This window comes from Nannospalax galili, unplaced genomic scaffold (assembly GCF_000622305.1).
Source record: "Nannospalax galili isolate Female #2095 unplaced genomic scaffold, S.galili_v1.0 scaffold1128, whole genome shotgun sequence".
Taxonomy (NCBI): Eukaryota; Metazoa; Chordata; class Mammalia; order Rodentia; family Spalacidae; genus Nannospalax; species Nannospalax galili.
In genome coordinates, this window is record NW_008358632.1 from 244,606 (window position 1) to 259,321 (window position 14,716).

At 40.6% G+C, this 14,716-nt stretch overlaps 1 protein-coding gene across 5 annotated transcripts in view; it reads right to left on the bottom strand.

The window, feature by feature from the left end:
* The window catches only part of Tlk2 (tousled like kinase 2), a 125,172-nt gene that overhangs the window by 13,326 nt on the left and 97,130 nt on the right, over nt 1-14,716 (bottom strand). For all 5 annotated transcript variants that reach the window (XM_029558083.1, XM_029558082.1, XM_008821883.3 and 2 more), the window contains 5 exons: nt 13,496-13,587; nt 10,885-10,974; nt 7,231-7,400; nt 6,008-6,146; nt 1,524-1,635 (listed from right to left, as the gene is read on the bottom strand). In XM_029558083.1, the coding sequence (XP_029413943.1) occupies nt 1,524-1,635; nt 6,008-6,146; nt 7,231-7,400; nt 10,885-10,974; nt 13,496-13,587 (603 nt within the window). The remainder of the gene's footprint in view (nt 1-1,523; nt 1,636-6,007; nt 6,147-7,230; nt 7,401-10,884; nt 10,975-13,495; nt 13,588-14,716) is intronic.

Sequence of the window (14,716 nt, forward strand, 5' to 3'; positions counted from 1 at the left end):
ATGCTTGCTTTGAAACTATTGGCTGTATAAACACGGGCTTTTGTGTAACGGTTGTGGAAGCCTATATAATCTTTACCTAAAATTGCCTCAGGGTCGATTGCTCTAACCAGACCTGCGTGCCTTGGAAGGATGGTCGGCCCCAGCTAGCTGGTGTAGTAAAACTCTGCTTGATTCTTGCATCTCCATACTCGTGCATTTGTTCTCCAGAAGAGACCCACTGAGTCATGGACCCTAACAAAAGCCTACAGTACCAAGGGTGGGTGCCCCTCTATGAGCTGTTGGTCAGAGAGAGATCCTAGAGGTCCTCAAATTCACCAAGGCTATACCACTAATGTCGGTGGTACACTAAAAAGGCCTCAGTAAGGCCATGTTGCTGAAGACACTGCATGATATGAGTGCAGGAGGAAAAGAAAAGATGGAGCTGAGACTAAGCCAAAAACTCCATGCCACTGGATAGATAACATTCATAGTACCAGAAGGTGCCATGCAGATGATTGGGGAAGAAAGGATCCCCTATGAGTCTACTCAACAATGGACCTCGCATGCTGCACACTATGGACATGCCAAGCAATGCCTGCAAGTGCAATAATGGCTCAACTAACATACATACAACTGACAAATTTCTAATTGGATAAGGCCCGCTCCTAGGGGTGGAACACACATCTGGTGCTGTAGACAAGGCCAAACCCCTGTGTTGAGAAAGGCTACAAGCTCTAACGGGGAAGCCATCACAAGTATACTGTTTAATGAATATGGTACACCTACTGGGATATCCTCTAGGCATTTGTATTTACATTCATGTTTGTTTAGATGTGTCTACTTCCTTCCATTTGTCTTTATAGTAGACAAAACACCACTGAGATAGATCAATGGCCACAGCTTGAAGACAAATAATGGGAAAGCCCAAGAAGTCACTATCTCGCCATGATACAAAAAAGATTGCCCTGCATTTGTCACCCCCTCCAAGGCTCAAGGACCCTCATGGAAGATTGGCAGAAAGATTGTAAGAGTGGAGGAAAGGGGTGGAGTGTAGCCCAAAAATGATTTATTCCACCTGGACTTCCTCCGAAGAGCCATGGGCAAGTGCAGGCAGGGCACCCTGGGAAGAAGGGTGGAGCCCAGTGTGTCAGGAGATTGGAATGAAAGGAGGGAAGCGGGGAATAGGGAGCAGGTGAGCCAGCCTTCCCTGGACCCCATGGGGCACCAGGGGACCTCACAAGGATCCCATGGAACCCGCATGAAACTATGGGGTGAGTGGGCATGTGGGGACGCAAGATGAGGCAGAACGTGGGCAAAAGTGATCTGGAACGGGAGGCCGCTGAGCCGTGGTGCAGAGCTGGGCAGCAGGTGTTCCTTTCTTTGTAAGTCACTTCTCCTGCCCCTCACAAAGTTATAAACTATGCAAAATTCAGAAAAAGATGTGTTACGTGGTTTGTCTACTACCATCAGGAGCAAGGGACCCTAAGAGCAAGGCGACAGCCACCCAGAAGAGTCAAGTTGCCTCCATTTCCCTTCTTCCTTACCTTCCTTCCATAAAGACACTGGTAGAAGATCACACCCACTGACCAGACATCAACCTTATTGGAGATCTTTGGTGGTTCTTTCCCAACCACAAAACACTCTGGTGGTAAATACCTAGAAGAAAACAGGAATAAAAGAGCCTGCTGAAAATAGAAACATTTGAGTTTTAACAATGAGCTTAGATATATATGCAAGTAAATGACATTGAAATACTTCTCAATTTATGGAGTCAGTAAATATTCTCTCTAGTTCTACTTTGCTCATCCTCCAGCATCCTTTCCCAGGGCTGTGCCTAATCCAGGTGTCATTCAACAGGTTCTCTTCTCTGTGGTAGCAGTTATAGTTGGGGATCACATCCAAGATCTCATGTTCTACCACTCAGTCCATAACAATTTTTTGAAAATGTGTGGGGGCACAAAAGAAATTCATTCCTTTTTATAAGAACTTCAGACAAATCTTACAACATAGCTAGAAATACTGTAGGTTTCTTTTCATGTTGTCCAAGCAGGAGATTTCTCTAAAAATCAATTTTTGGGGGTACTGGGAACTGAATCAGGTTCTCCAATAAGTTACATTCCCAGTCCTTGAAATAAATATTTTAAAGTCCAAATAAATTCAGGACCTAGTAGAGATCTCTGAGGGCAGAGTCTATTCTTCTGCCTTCTTACGGTAGCCTCTTTCAGAAATTTCCACCACAAATAACGTCAATATAAAATTCAGCGTGACATTAAAGTTCAAGTTATCAGAAGATATTTTGTACCTCCCCACTATCATTCCCTAGAGAATCTAGAGGCTAGCAGGCTACACCAAATTCTATGACATAAAGGGGAAGTGCCTCTGAGCATTTAGAAAAACCAAATAAATATGCTGGGATCCTAGATCCTAGCCACAGTACAGCTGGAAACCAGAATTCTGAAGATAACAGATCAACTTCTACAGATCTGGACCAGCAAAATCCATCCTGTGGAAAACATTTCTTGTGGACCCTGCTATGCTCCTGGTATAAAAAAAAAATCTAAACTTATTGTTAGAAGAGATTACAAGCGGTCCTAGGCAGAAAAATCTTCCTTCATTTGTCCACTTCTTTAAAATGAAGTTTCATTTTCTATTTATACAGACACTGCAAACTTGACAGTATATGACTGGTAAATCAACTTCTAGATCTCAGTTTCTCCATCTGTAAATAAACTAATTTTTCACAAAAATAGTACTGAAAACAAGTATTCTCATTCCCTACCAAGGGCTAGGGGAAGGATTATAGAACAAAATAAACTACAAAACTATGGTAAAAAACACAGCTGTATTTCCATCACAATACAAATTCTTACATAGTACAAAGCATAATATGAGATCACTTATCTTGATTTGTTATGTTTTGTTTGGTTGGGGGGGGTGTCACTAAGTAGCCCTTGGCTGGCCTTGAACTGAACTCAAAGATCTGCTTGCCCCTCCCTTCTCCCCTGTGCTGGGACTTAAAGGCAAGTGCAGCCATGCCCAGCTCACTTGTGTTTTCTTGTTTTGTCTTTTTGATTTTTGAGACAGGGTTTCCCTATAGTTCAGCTGGCCTGGAATTCACTATGTGGACCAGGTTGGCCTTAATCTCACAGAGCTCCATCTGCCTCTGCCTCCCACACATGCCACCACAAAACAGGTTTTGTCTGTTTTTTAACAGGGTCTCACTTTGGAGCTAAGGCTGACCTTGAACTCACTATGTAGCACTTACTTCAATCCTCCTGCCCCAGATTTCCAAGTGCTGGGATAAAAGGCATGCACCAACTCACCCAACTTGTTTATCTTTTATGTGTGTGTGTGTGTATGTGTAAGAGCGAGTGAGTGAGAGAGAGAGAAAGAGAGAGAGAGAGAAAGAGTGCCAGAGACTGGGAGAGGAGAGGGACAGAGAGATGCACAAACCTATGTGAATATTCATACCTGTGTGCATGTAAGAAGGCAGTTGGCCTGCTTTATCACTTATTCCTTTGAGACAGGGTCTCTCACTGAACCTGGAGCAAGGCTGGTAGTCAGCAAGTCCCAGTAATCCTCCTGTCTCTGACCCCCACAGTGCTGGGGTTACAGGCACATGTGTGACCACACCTGGGTTTTTTGTTTTTTTTTTTTAAGAGGGTGCTGGGATCCAAACTCAAGTCTTACCCAGTGAGCCATCTCTCTAAGCCCCCCAGCTCATTTACTTTAAAGAAGTAGTCATGGCAGAATTCTGGATTAACTAAAAATCAGTTAACAAAAATTGTTCTACCCCCCAGTCTGTTTTTCTCTTTGGGTCATCATTAAAGGAAAACATGTTGAGGTTGATGATTATGACCAGGCTTCTACCAATGCAGACTTTGAAAGTTTATAGAAATGCATAAAATTTAATAGTCTTAGAAACCCCCTATCTTACTTTTGATTATGTAAAAATATTCCAATATAATCTACAGCAGAAAGAAAAGTAAAATGAATGCCCAAGTAACCATCATCCAGCGTCACTAACCATCACCACTTGCCAGTCTTTGCTCATTTATATCTCTTACCACATTGCCCAATAGACTACTTTGAAGCAAGTTCACACACACACACACACACACACACACATTTTTTGAGACGGGGTCTCCCTGTAGATCCAGCTGGCCGGGAACTCGCTATGTACACCAGGCTGGGTTTGAATTCACATAGCTGCCTGCCTCTGCCACCTGAGTGCTGGGATTAAAGGTGAATGCCACCACACCTACTCATAATTTTTATTTAAAATCCCAATTGCTGAATTTCTATAGCTAAGCAAAATACAACCAGGTAGCAATGAAACAGCTACTTTTTGTTATTTCTTTGAGATAGCTATTTTAAACATTAAAAAAAAAAAAATCCTGGGGCTGGAGAGACAGCTCAGTGGTTAAGAGTACTGATTGCTCTTACAGAGGACCTGGGTTCGATTCCCAGCACCCACATGGCGGCTATGAACTGTCCTTAACTCCAGTTCCAGGGGAATCCGACGCCCTCTTCTGACTTCCACAGCATTGCACAACACGGGTGAACTCACATACATGCAGGCAATACACTCGTACACACTAAAAAAAAAAAAAAATCCTGTACTATTTAATAAGCTATAAAGCACAAAGTTCAAATCCAAGTTCCAATGTATTTATGTAGTGGAGGTACAGACCTCTTTCCCAAATTACCAACAGCACATATTTTTGTGTAACTTAGTGACAGGGACACTAACCCAAAATAACCACCATAGTTGAATAAACACTGTAAATGTAGCTTCTATTTTAAACCTAGAATTTCAAAGTTTTAATTTGGGAACTGACTTCTTACTATAGGTACCATCTCTGCAAGCAAAAAGAGCAACAGAAAACAGTGCATTGTGCACATGGCATAGCCAGCAGATCAGCTGAGAACACGACTCACTGTGTTCTGAATGGCATGCCCCTTCCATCTGCTTCCTCATCAAGCCCCTCATTCTTAGACAGTCAATATTCTGCTAAGCTGGGAGCTGGAGAGATGGCTCATCAGTTATGAGCACTGGCTGCTCTTCCAGAAGACCTGGGTTCAGTTCCCAGCATACACATGGTGGCTAACAACCATCTGTAACTTGGGTTCCAGGGAATCTGACACCCTCTTCTGTCCTCTGTGGTGTACTTACATACAAGCACACAAAACACTTATACACATAAAATAAAAATTAACTAATTCATTTTAAAACTTAAAAAAAAAAATTCTAAGCCCAGGGTCTCTAGTCCCAAAGGTAAGTGACTTAACCACCTGATGCTAAGATATAATTGTATATATATGGAGGTTTCTCTAGGTTCAGAATCACATAAGGGAAAATGTTGTTTTGTGTAACTACCTCAGAAGGGAAACGAAAACTTTGTTAACACACTATTACAATCACAAAGCTACATGCCAAAATAATAGTGAAAAGCCAACAGTAGGCAGGAATAGGAACATTCACAGAATTGGCAGGCAGAGCTAGTTGGGGTAAGGGGATTGGAGAAGAGCAGTGATAGCAGAGAGTAGGAAGTATGCCTCAAAACCCTTCAAGCATGGCTAACAAACAAAAGTAAACTCCTGTTAAACTGTGCTCACTTTTTCCTATACGGACTATGGGCTTTTTCCTGATCTTTACAACTCCTTCATTCTTAACAGTCCATCATCCTAGAAACAAATCCCTCATCACAGTGACCCATGAAGGGAGAGGTCTCCACACTGTAAAGAATTCAGGGTCATTCTTTTATACATGAGCACCCTTGTTCTCTTATTGACTTGTAAAGCCAAGCCTGCAGTCACGCATTTTATGACCAGGTCACGTATGTCAAGGGTTTTCAAGAGTGGAAAGAAAAAAATGAGACAAATTAATACAAACGGTCAAACAGCTAAAAAGACAGTTATTATCATATTTCTGCCTTAGTAGACTATACAGGAATTATTGATTACCAAGGCTTCAGTACATCAGAGCCACATCTCCACTGACTGGGAAGACCTCTTGTATACCTACCAATAAGTACCAGCACCTTGTGACGTTAGCTCCATGCCATCCACTGAATTGTAGCTATCATCATCCATGATCTTGGAAAGGCCAAAATCTGTAATTTTTATCTCTCCACATGCTGTACCATTTACTAAAAGGATATTACCTAAAAAAATAAAAATCTTCATGAATAAACAGAGACAGACAGATAAGAAGGGAAAAAGTAAACTCCAAAGCTTTGGAATGAAGCAATCTAACTCTGGACACTGGGAGAGTCTTCGGTGTCTACTGGAAACTTCTATTTTCTAAGAATCGCCTGCTTAATATGCCAAAACCCACTATGAGCACTGGAAATAAAAATAACTTGCCAAAGTAAAATATCACTTGTACAGTTGGTCAAAAATGGTGGGAAAATTTCATGTGAACTTTCAGTGAGATTTCTACTCAGTTTAGAGCAGTAATTTGGAGAAAGGGAAAAAAGTCAAGAAAATATGCTTGGGAACTAAAAATAGTACCACAGCGCCACCTATAGCCCCAATGCAGGAAAGTGTAGTAAATTTAGTGACAGAAAATGCTCATATAGCAGCCATCTTAAAAATAAAAATCACTTCGCTGGAAATGATTTTTCAGTATGTCAATTATATCAGAATAGAATATTAAAGAATAGTGAATTTTACTATGTAGCTACCTGAAGAATAAAGCAAGTAAAAAAACTCCAGCTAACCAGGTAATGGGAACCAAGCTCCTAACACCCACACTCAGATGGTTAGAGCCATTTACATGAAAAATACAGACACCAAGAACACAACAGACACCAGCTGAAGCTGACAATAAAAGAGAAGTTGGTTGCACTCTGCTTTCTCCCGATGACTACTAAGTTCAAATGCTAATTCGAAAGATGAAAACCGCTTGAGATTTAAGTGAGAGACAATATGTACTTATCAAAGAGAGTTGGGCAAAGGAAACATTACATAGTATGAGTAATGGGAAAAGAAACAGAACTTGCCATGACAGTAGTTTCTTAATGGGACTGACATCATGAATTTCCCTGGCTCAACAGACAAAGGTATTGTTTCTAGAGAATTTAATCCAACCCACTCACCCACCTAAACCCAGCACTGGGCAGCCCAGGACTTCTTTCTTCCCACACCCACCCAGGAGATGTTATTAATTAGGTCTTCTTAGCTCCCATCAAATTCTTGACTTACTAAACAAAACTCTCAATACTGTCTCCTAAAAGTTAAACATACCTGGTTTGAGGTCATAATGTATGATAGGAGGTTTTATTTCATTTAAGTACTTTAAAGCATTTACAATCTGCATAATAATGGATCGGGCCTCTTTCTCCGACATTAATTTGTGCTGTTTCAGGTAGAAGTCCAGATCATTTCCTTCACAGTACTCTAATACTGTACAAAACCTGAAGACACATAAACCAACATTTAACTGTGGAGTAAGAAGCAGATCAAAACTATCTAAACCACCCCCAGCAAAAACTTAGTATTATAGCTTCTTATTCCTTCCTTCTTTGTTCCTTAAAACACACTTCTATTTAGTATCGCTGCCAGAAAGTTCACAGGAAGAGAGTGCTTGCTCTCTCACTCTTTGGAGAAGAGCCTCTGTAACCTCCACGCTGGTATCAACTGTGCTGAAATTCATCATGGCATATTTTTTTTAAGAATGTGAGCCAGCCATCTTCTTGGAAGGGTCTTCTTTGCATGCCTGAGTCACATATACATTTCTAATTATTACTATGCGATCAATTACACAGTTGTCCTTGCAAGTGTTTTATACAACCCTGAGCGTATATACTGACAACCTAGTGTTTGCCCAGGTCTTAAGAAATGGTTGCATACTATCTCTCCTGACAGTGTGGCACATTACTACACAAATGTGTTGTTATATGGTATGGGTTCTTTTCCTTTTACTTATGTCAATACATTACACATCCCATGTCTAAAACTATACAACTGGTGAGATATGTGTCTATCTTTCAAGATAGATGTAAGCCTTACTGAACTGTTTGAATATTCCTGAAAATCAATACTTTTGGAACCATGTTATATTGGGTCTATCAGCAAGGAACCAACAGGAAATAAAAACTACTTGAGTACTGAAGACATAGAGGAGGCTTTAATTCACAGATGATAAAAGTCCTGAGAAAACAAGCTGTCCAGTGAGGCCCCGCTGTGATCAGTTACAGCAGGAAGCTATTAGCACCCTAAGATCAGAGGGTCAGAGAAAGGAGATGGCACAACAAGAACTCAGGTCACTAGGGGAACTATAACTGTGTGCTCACCTATCAGCTTAACCCAGTTACGTACCAACTGACACAGGATCCTGGTAAATACGCGTAATCTCCAGAAGTCAAAACCCTCCCCAACCAAAGCAAAGCAAGGAAAGAAGTACATCAGAACACTGGGGGAGCCTGTGGGCAGCCATAGGCTGAACTTCAAGTGGCACTGAAACTGATTATGAACACACACATCTTATAGAATCTCAAAATGAACAACAGCTTATGCTTTTTATGAAACCTGCAATGCATGCTAGCAGTCTTAGAATAAATATCTGAAATGTTTATTCTCTGATTTGAGATGTTGAAAGCTGAGACAGACTTGTATCATGTTCAGTGGACTGCTTCTTTGACCCAAATGCAAGGTAGAAATAAAATATGAGTTTAAATATCCAAACAACTCTCTGAAGATGTTCTAAAGCAAAGGTCTGATTCAATTTTGGTAAAAATTCATCATGAACAACAGGAGGAAGAACAAAATATTAGTATGAAATTAACTCACTATACTTTATCACACTAAAGCATGGATACCATTCCAAACAAGATAACTCAAGTCACTGTATTTGATTTAAGACAGTTTTCATACTTACATTTCAGAAGAGAGTCTATCTAGTGTTTAAGGAATCTACTTAGAAAACAAAACCACCACCCTGTGGAGACTTGACCAGGTTTCTCACTCTTGGTCTCTAACTAGATTATTTTTCTGACCCCCTACTCACAAAACACACATGGCTATGCCTGATACAAGGCTCCTTAATGAAAAGGGAAGACCTTTCCACACGGAAGAAGGGTCAACTCGTGTTTCTAAAGGCAATGTGGTATTTCTGGGATATTTCTACACATGGACTGGTTGAATAGACCAAAACTACTAGAATTTCTCTAGGAGACTGAGGGGACATCTGTAGGCCAGATCTAAGGTATGTCCTCCTGACTCAGGGTAGATGCAACAAAGAAACAGTTTCTAAATGCTGAAAAATTCCCAAACACCACAATAAACCCAGAGGCTCTACAGCTTAGTTACTAGTGGTATGTTATTACATACACAATTATCAAAAGATTTCCAAACAAGTCATTTCACTTTTCTGGTACTAAAAAAATCTACTTATGGGTCAAGAAGGCTGGACCTGAGATCCCTCCCTCCCTGAGATCCTAATGACCAAGAGCCTCCAATCCAATTATAACATTGGGCTATCTTCACTTTTGTCACATCAACCCCCTTGGTTTTGGATACATGACACTACTGTATTTATAAGACTCATAGGTGGGCTGGAGAGATGGCTTAGTGGTTAAGGCACTGGCTGCTCTTCCAGATGACCTGGGTTTGGTTTCCAGCACCCACAGGTGGCTGACAACTGCCTGTAACTCCAGTTCCAGGGGATCAGACGACCTCTTCTGGCCTCTGAGGGTACTGCATCCATGTGATGCACTTATATCCATCCAGAGAAAACACTCATATCCACGAAAATAAAAAAAGTAATTAAAAAAAAATTAAGTGAGTCAGGTGGTGGCATATGCCTTTGATCTCAGCACTTGGGAGGCAGAGACAGGTGGAGCTCTGTGAATTTGAGGCCAGCCTGGTCTACATAGTGAGTTCCACGCCAGCTAGGGCTACAGGAAGACCCTGTCTCAAAACAAAACAAAACAAAAAAGACTAGTAGGGTTCATCAGTCTCTAGGGTGGGGAAGAGATTCTCTTGAACAGTTTATAGTCACTGGGCCATATTAATGGCATACCAACACCAACTTAACCAACTCCTAAAAGCTGACTTCTGTATTTTCAGAAATTCTGTGAGTTGGTTAGAAGATTATTTGTAAAACAAAGGGCTAAGCAAAATGTGATAAATCTATACAACAGAATGTTATTTGGCGGTAAAAATGGATGAAATACTGATATACAGTACAACCTGAGTGAACCTTAGTAAAACATCAAGCTAATTGAAAGAAGCCAGTCACAAAGGACCACCTACTACATGATTCCACTCATGTCAAAGTCCAGAATAGGAAATCAAAGGTGACAGAATAGTAACTGCTTAGGGAGGGAGATAGTAGAATGGAGGAAAGATAGTCAAATGTTCAAGTTTTTTCTGAGGGAGTGAATAAACACTCAACCCTGTACTTTAAATGGATAAATCACATATGTGAACTTGAATTCAATAAAGCTGCTTGTTTTTAAAGTTGGTAGCTCAAAACTGGACATGATAGGAGTATTATACCATAGAAACTGGCAGTCAGCCTTATCCCTCTGTCAAGCAAATCATTAAATTTTTACCTGCATACAAATGCCCATGTCTTCTAGCTTAGGGATATCTCCAGCTGACCCAATTCTGAATTTTATTTATTATTTGAGACAGGGTCTCACTATGTAGTCCTAGCTGGCCTGAACTCTCTATGTAGACCAGTCTGGCCTCCAACTCACAGAAACCTGCCTAATCCTGCTTCCTGAGTGCAGGGATTAAAGGTTTGTACTACCACACCCAGCCCAAATCTAATTTATATATGATCATTTGCCTGTAAATTAATAAATTTATTTCTCTTAGCATTTCCTAGACCTGGATTTAAACTTTACTCAATACTTTAACAAAATAAAGTAGGTAAAATGGTGCAGGACTTACGAGTCAGTGTCCAGTGAAAAGTAATCATATAGCTTAACTATTCTGGGATGATCCAGTTCTTTGTGAATCCGGTATTCCCTACATGCATGCCTGTGAACAGAATAGAGGATTAACGATAAAGTATTTGGCCTGCTTTTTAGAACTCTTCAAAGGACTCCTAAACAACCAAATTTCTCAACCATTTCCCATTTCACACACATGAATAGAGCATATTTTATACAGTATTTATCAATAATTTTTCAGAGTGTTCTTTTTGAGGCAGGGGTTCACTATGTCACCGTGGCTGGCCTGGAACTCAGAGATCCATCTGCTTCTGCCTCCAGAGTGCTAGGATTAAAGATGTATACTACCATGCTCAGCTCAAAATAGTCTTATTTCCAAAGAACAGTAACTAGAAGCTATTTAAGTAATACAGCATTATTTGAGATATTTCATTGTAGGCAGGAGTCACAAAAGAGAAACTTCCTATAGCATAATAAAAGTTAAAAAAAGGTGTGGTGGCACACACCTTTAACCTCAGCACTTGGGAAAGTCAGGTGCATCTCTGTGAATTCCAGGCCAGCTAGGGATACAAAGTGAGATCCTGGCTCAAATATTAGTATAAAAGGGGCTAGAGAAATAGCTCAGCAGTTAAAAGCATTTACTGCTCTTGCAGAGGATGGTGGCTTATAACCATCCATAACTACTTAGTAACTGGAGTTATAGGCAGTTTTGAGTCACCTGTTGTGGGTGCTAGGATCTAAACTCAGGTCCTCTGGAAAAGTAGCAAGTACTCTTAACTACTTAACCATTTCTTTAGCCTTTCACTTGCTCTAATTCTGGTAGAGAAACTTGAGAAAGATACCAAATTGACATGGCATGTTGCTGCATGTCTGTAATCCCAGCACTTAGGAGACAGAGGAGAATTGTAAGTTTGAAGCCAACCCTGCCTCAAAAAAGCCAAAACTAAAACCAAAACAAAATATCCAAATTGCTTGTCAAGTGTGTAAAGAAAGGGACCAGGACCTATTTCAAAAGGCTAGATGAGCTGGTTGGCCTCCCAGAATCACTCTGGTATCCAATACCACAGTTCTCTTAAGGTCAGCTTAAAAAAGCTGGATCTGGAGTCTAAGACTTGGCAACATATGTTCAAGTACCAACAAAGAAATTATGTTCTCAAGGCTGACCACACTTGATCCCTAGAGCAAACTGTTTTAGAGTGGCCAATGCACAGTTAAGCTACAGAACAGACTCCAAGGATACCTACAGAGTAATTATAAAGAGAGGCACATCCTGGTCTGGCACTTTAACCATTCTTATAAGACTCAATACAACAGGGACAATTTTATTTACAACTGGTCAGAATAGCATGTGGCTTCCTTCTCTAAAGTATTCCTGGTATTCACTGTTGCATGCCAATCATCCCCTATGTCAAGCGACTGGAATGCACTTATAATAATGTATCTGGCTCCTCATGAGCATCTGGACTGCAGCTGTTTGTCACATGAGATACACACACAGGGAGTCATTTGTAAGGCACATATCAACCCTTGTCCTATCCCTGCCCAAACCCTGCTTCTCTTAGTGCTACAGGAACCTTCTCTTATTCAGCACTCAGTGGAACAGTCTTTGAGTCCCTGATGAACATAAAGTTAAGAGTTGTCTTGGTTCAGGTCCAAAGAACTGGTTGTTAACAAAATATCTGATTTCCTCTTAAGATTTTGAAGTTAACTAAAAGGCTACTTCAATGCCTACTAATTTTTTCCTGCTCTAAAATACTGCTTATAAAGAAAAACAAGCACAAGGCTGCCTCCAAAGCCAGAAGTATTTCCTGCTATCAAAAGAGGCTTGTCTCCTTTTAGGGACAGGACCAGTTTCATTCAATGCTTGTACCTACCATAAGGAAACAAAACTACCCAGTGGGGAACCTAACAGCAAATTAAGTCTGAAGCTTCCAAAGCAAATGAGCCATGAACTCTAGTGTTGGGAAGCTCAGGGGACTATGGGTAAAACCTGACATTGGTGGAACAAAGAAATCCACAGCTGCGTAGGTGTTAACTCTCCATTCTGAAGAAACCACCCTCTTTAACACCCCCTCATCCCAAGGACAGAGGAGGACTTCCACTTTAATGGCAGAAAGTAGGGCAGGAAAAAGTCAGAATTTTAAGATGGGCAAACTTTTGACAGGGCACGGGAAGGAAGAACACAGTACCAAGGAGTAGAACAAGTCAAGAATGCACCTACTGGGGCACACTGGAATTCTACCTCCCAGCCCCACTCACTCTCTCCTCCCCAAATCATTAAGAGGAACTCCTCACTTGGTTTCTACAAACAATTTCTGAGGCTTTACCTTATTGTAGCTATCTTTAGAAACAATGGAAGGGGAGCTAAGAGCCTGGGTTTTGGATTGAGAGAAGTCTGTATTTAAATACTAACTTAGCTTCTAAATGGTCTCAAGTTCTGTAAATAACAGCTTTCTTGTGGTAAAATGCAGAATGTACTGACATTGCTGGGACAGTTAGGAGGATTAAAAAAAACCAACAATAATTCATCTAAAGTTCTCAGTAGAATGTACAAACCATAGCTATTGTTTAATGATTTTAGAAAAATCACACACTTTAGCATCACTTACTTGTGGTAATTCTCCTTTTTCTCATCTCTCCAGTTTTTATTTAACTGGTGAATTTTCACAGCTACATATCTCTGCTCTGTTAAATCAAATGCCTATGAAGAAAAGGAATAAATCAGATTCTACATAAATGATAACAAGAATTACAGGGAACTGATTTGACGCTTCTTCTTAACAAATCAACACAAAATCCAAAACACATTATTAAATAAAAACAGCAACGAATGACAACATATCACATACTTGCTCCAGTGTTGCAACCATCTTCTTGAAACTTGTGATTAGATAATTTAGAAGTTTCCAGACACACTGGCACCATGGGGTTTAGGAGACAAAGTCAAGCAAACACCACAAGCAGAAAGCCAGGCCATGCCTTCACAACTTCTTCCCAAAAAAGCATGCTTTAGACATCACCCCCCTCAAGGACCTTTCTCCCTTAGGTTGTCTCTTGCCCCTCGGCTGGCCACAGGAAGTCACATGATTCAACAGTCTCACTACTCTTGAAATGACACACACTACCACCTTCCTATAGAAAATAATCCCTCAGGACAGACGTCCTTGGTATGAGTGTTTACAAAGTTTCCTATAATTTGATGTTGTATTTACTAAAAACAGAAACAAAATTGGGGCTGGAGAGATGGCTCCGTGGTTAAAAGTAGTGACTGCTCTTGCAGAAGACCTGGGTTCGATTCCCAGTACCCACATGGTGGCTACAAACCATCCTTAACTCCAGTTCCAGGGGAATCCGAAGCCCTCTTCTGACCTCCGAGGCAATGCATGGCACAGGTGCACTCGTATACCTGCAGGCAATACACTCACACACATAAAATAATAAAATAAATATTAAAAAACAGAAACAAAACAAAACAAAAAACAGCCTTGCATTTAGTACCACCTTTAAGTGCTGAGTAAATATCATTTTTAATCTCAACAGCAGCATAAAAGAAACAGGCTTTCCCCAAAGATCAGCAGGGCTGGTAGACCTGTAACTCCAGTTCCAGAAGATCCAACACCCTCTGACCTCCATGGGCACATGCATAAACATGTTGCACATAAACTTATGCAGATACACACATACACCAAGCAAACAAACACATCTTTCTTTTAAAAAAAGAAGGGCTTTGGAAGAGCAAGAACAGCAAAAGAATAACTATCAAATGTACATATCATTGTAAGATACAGAGATCCAAAGTACTAAAGTATTTGGAGAAATACACTAAGAAA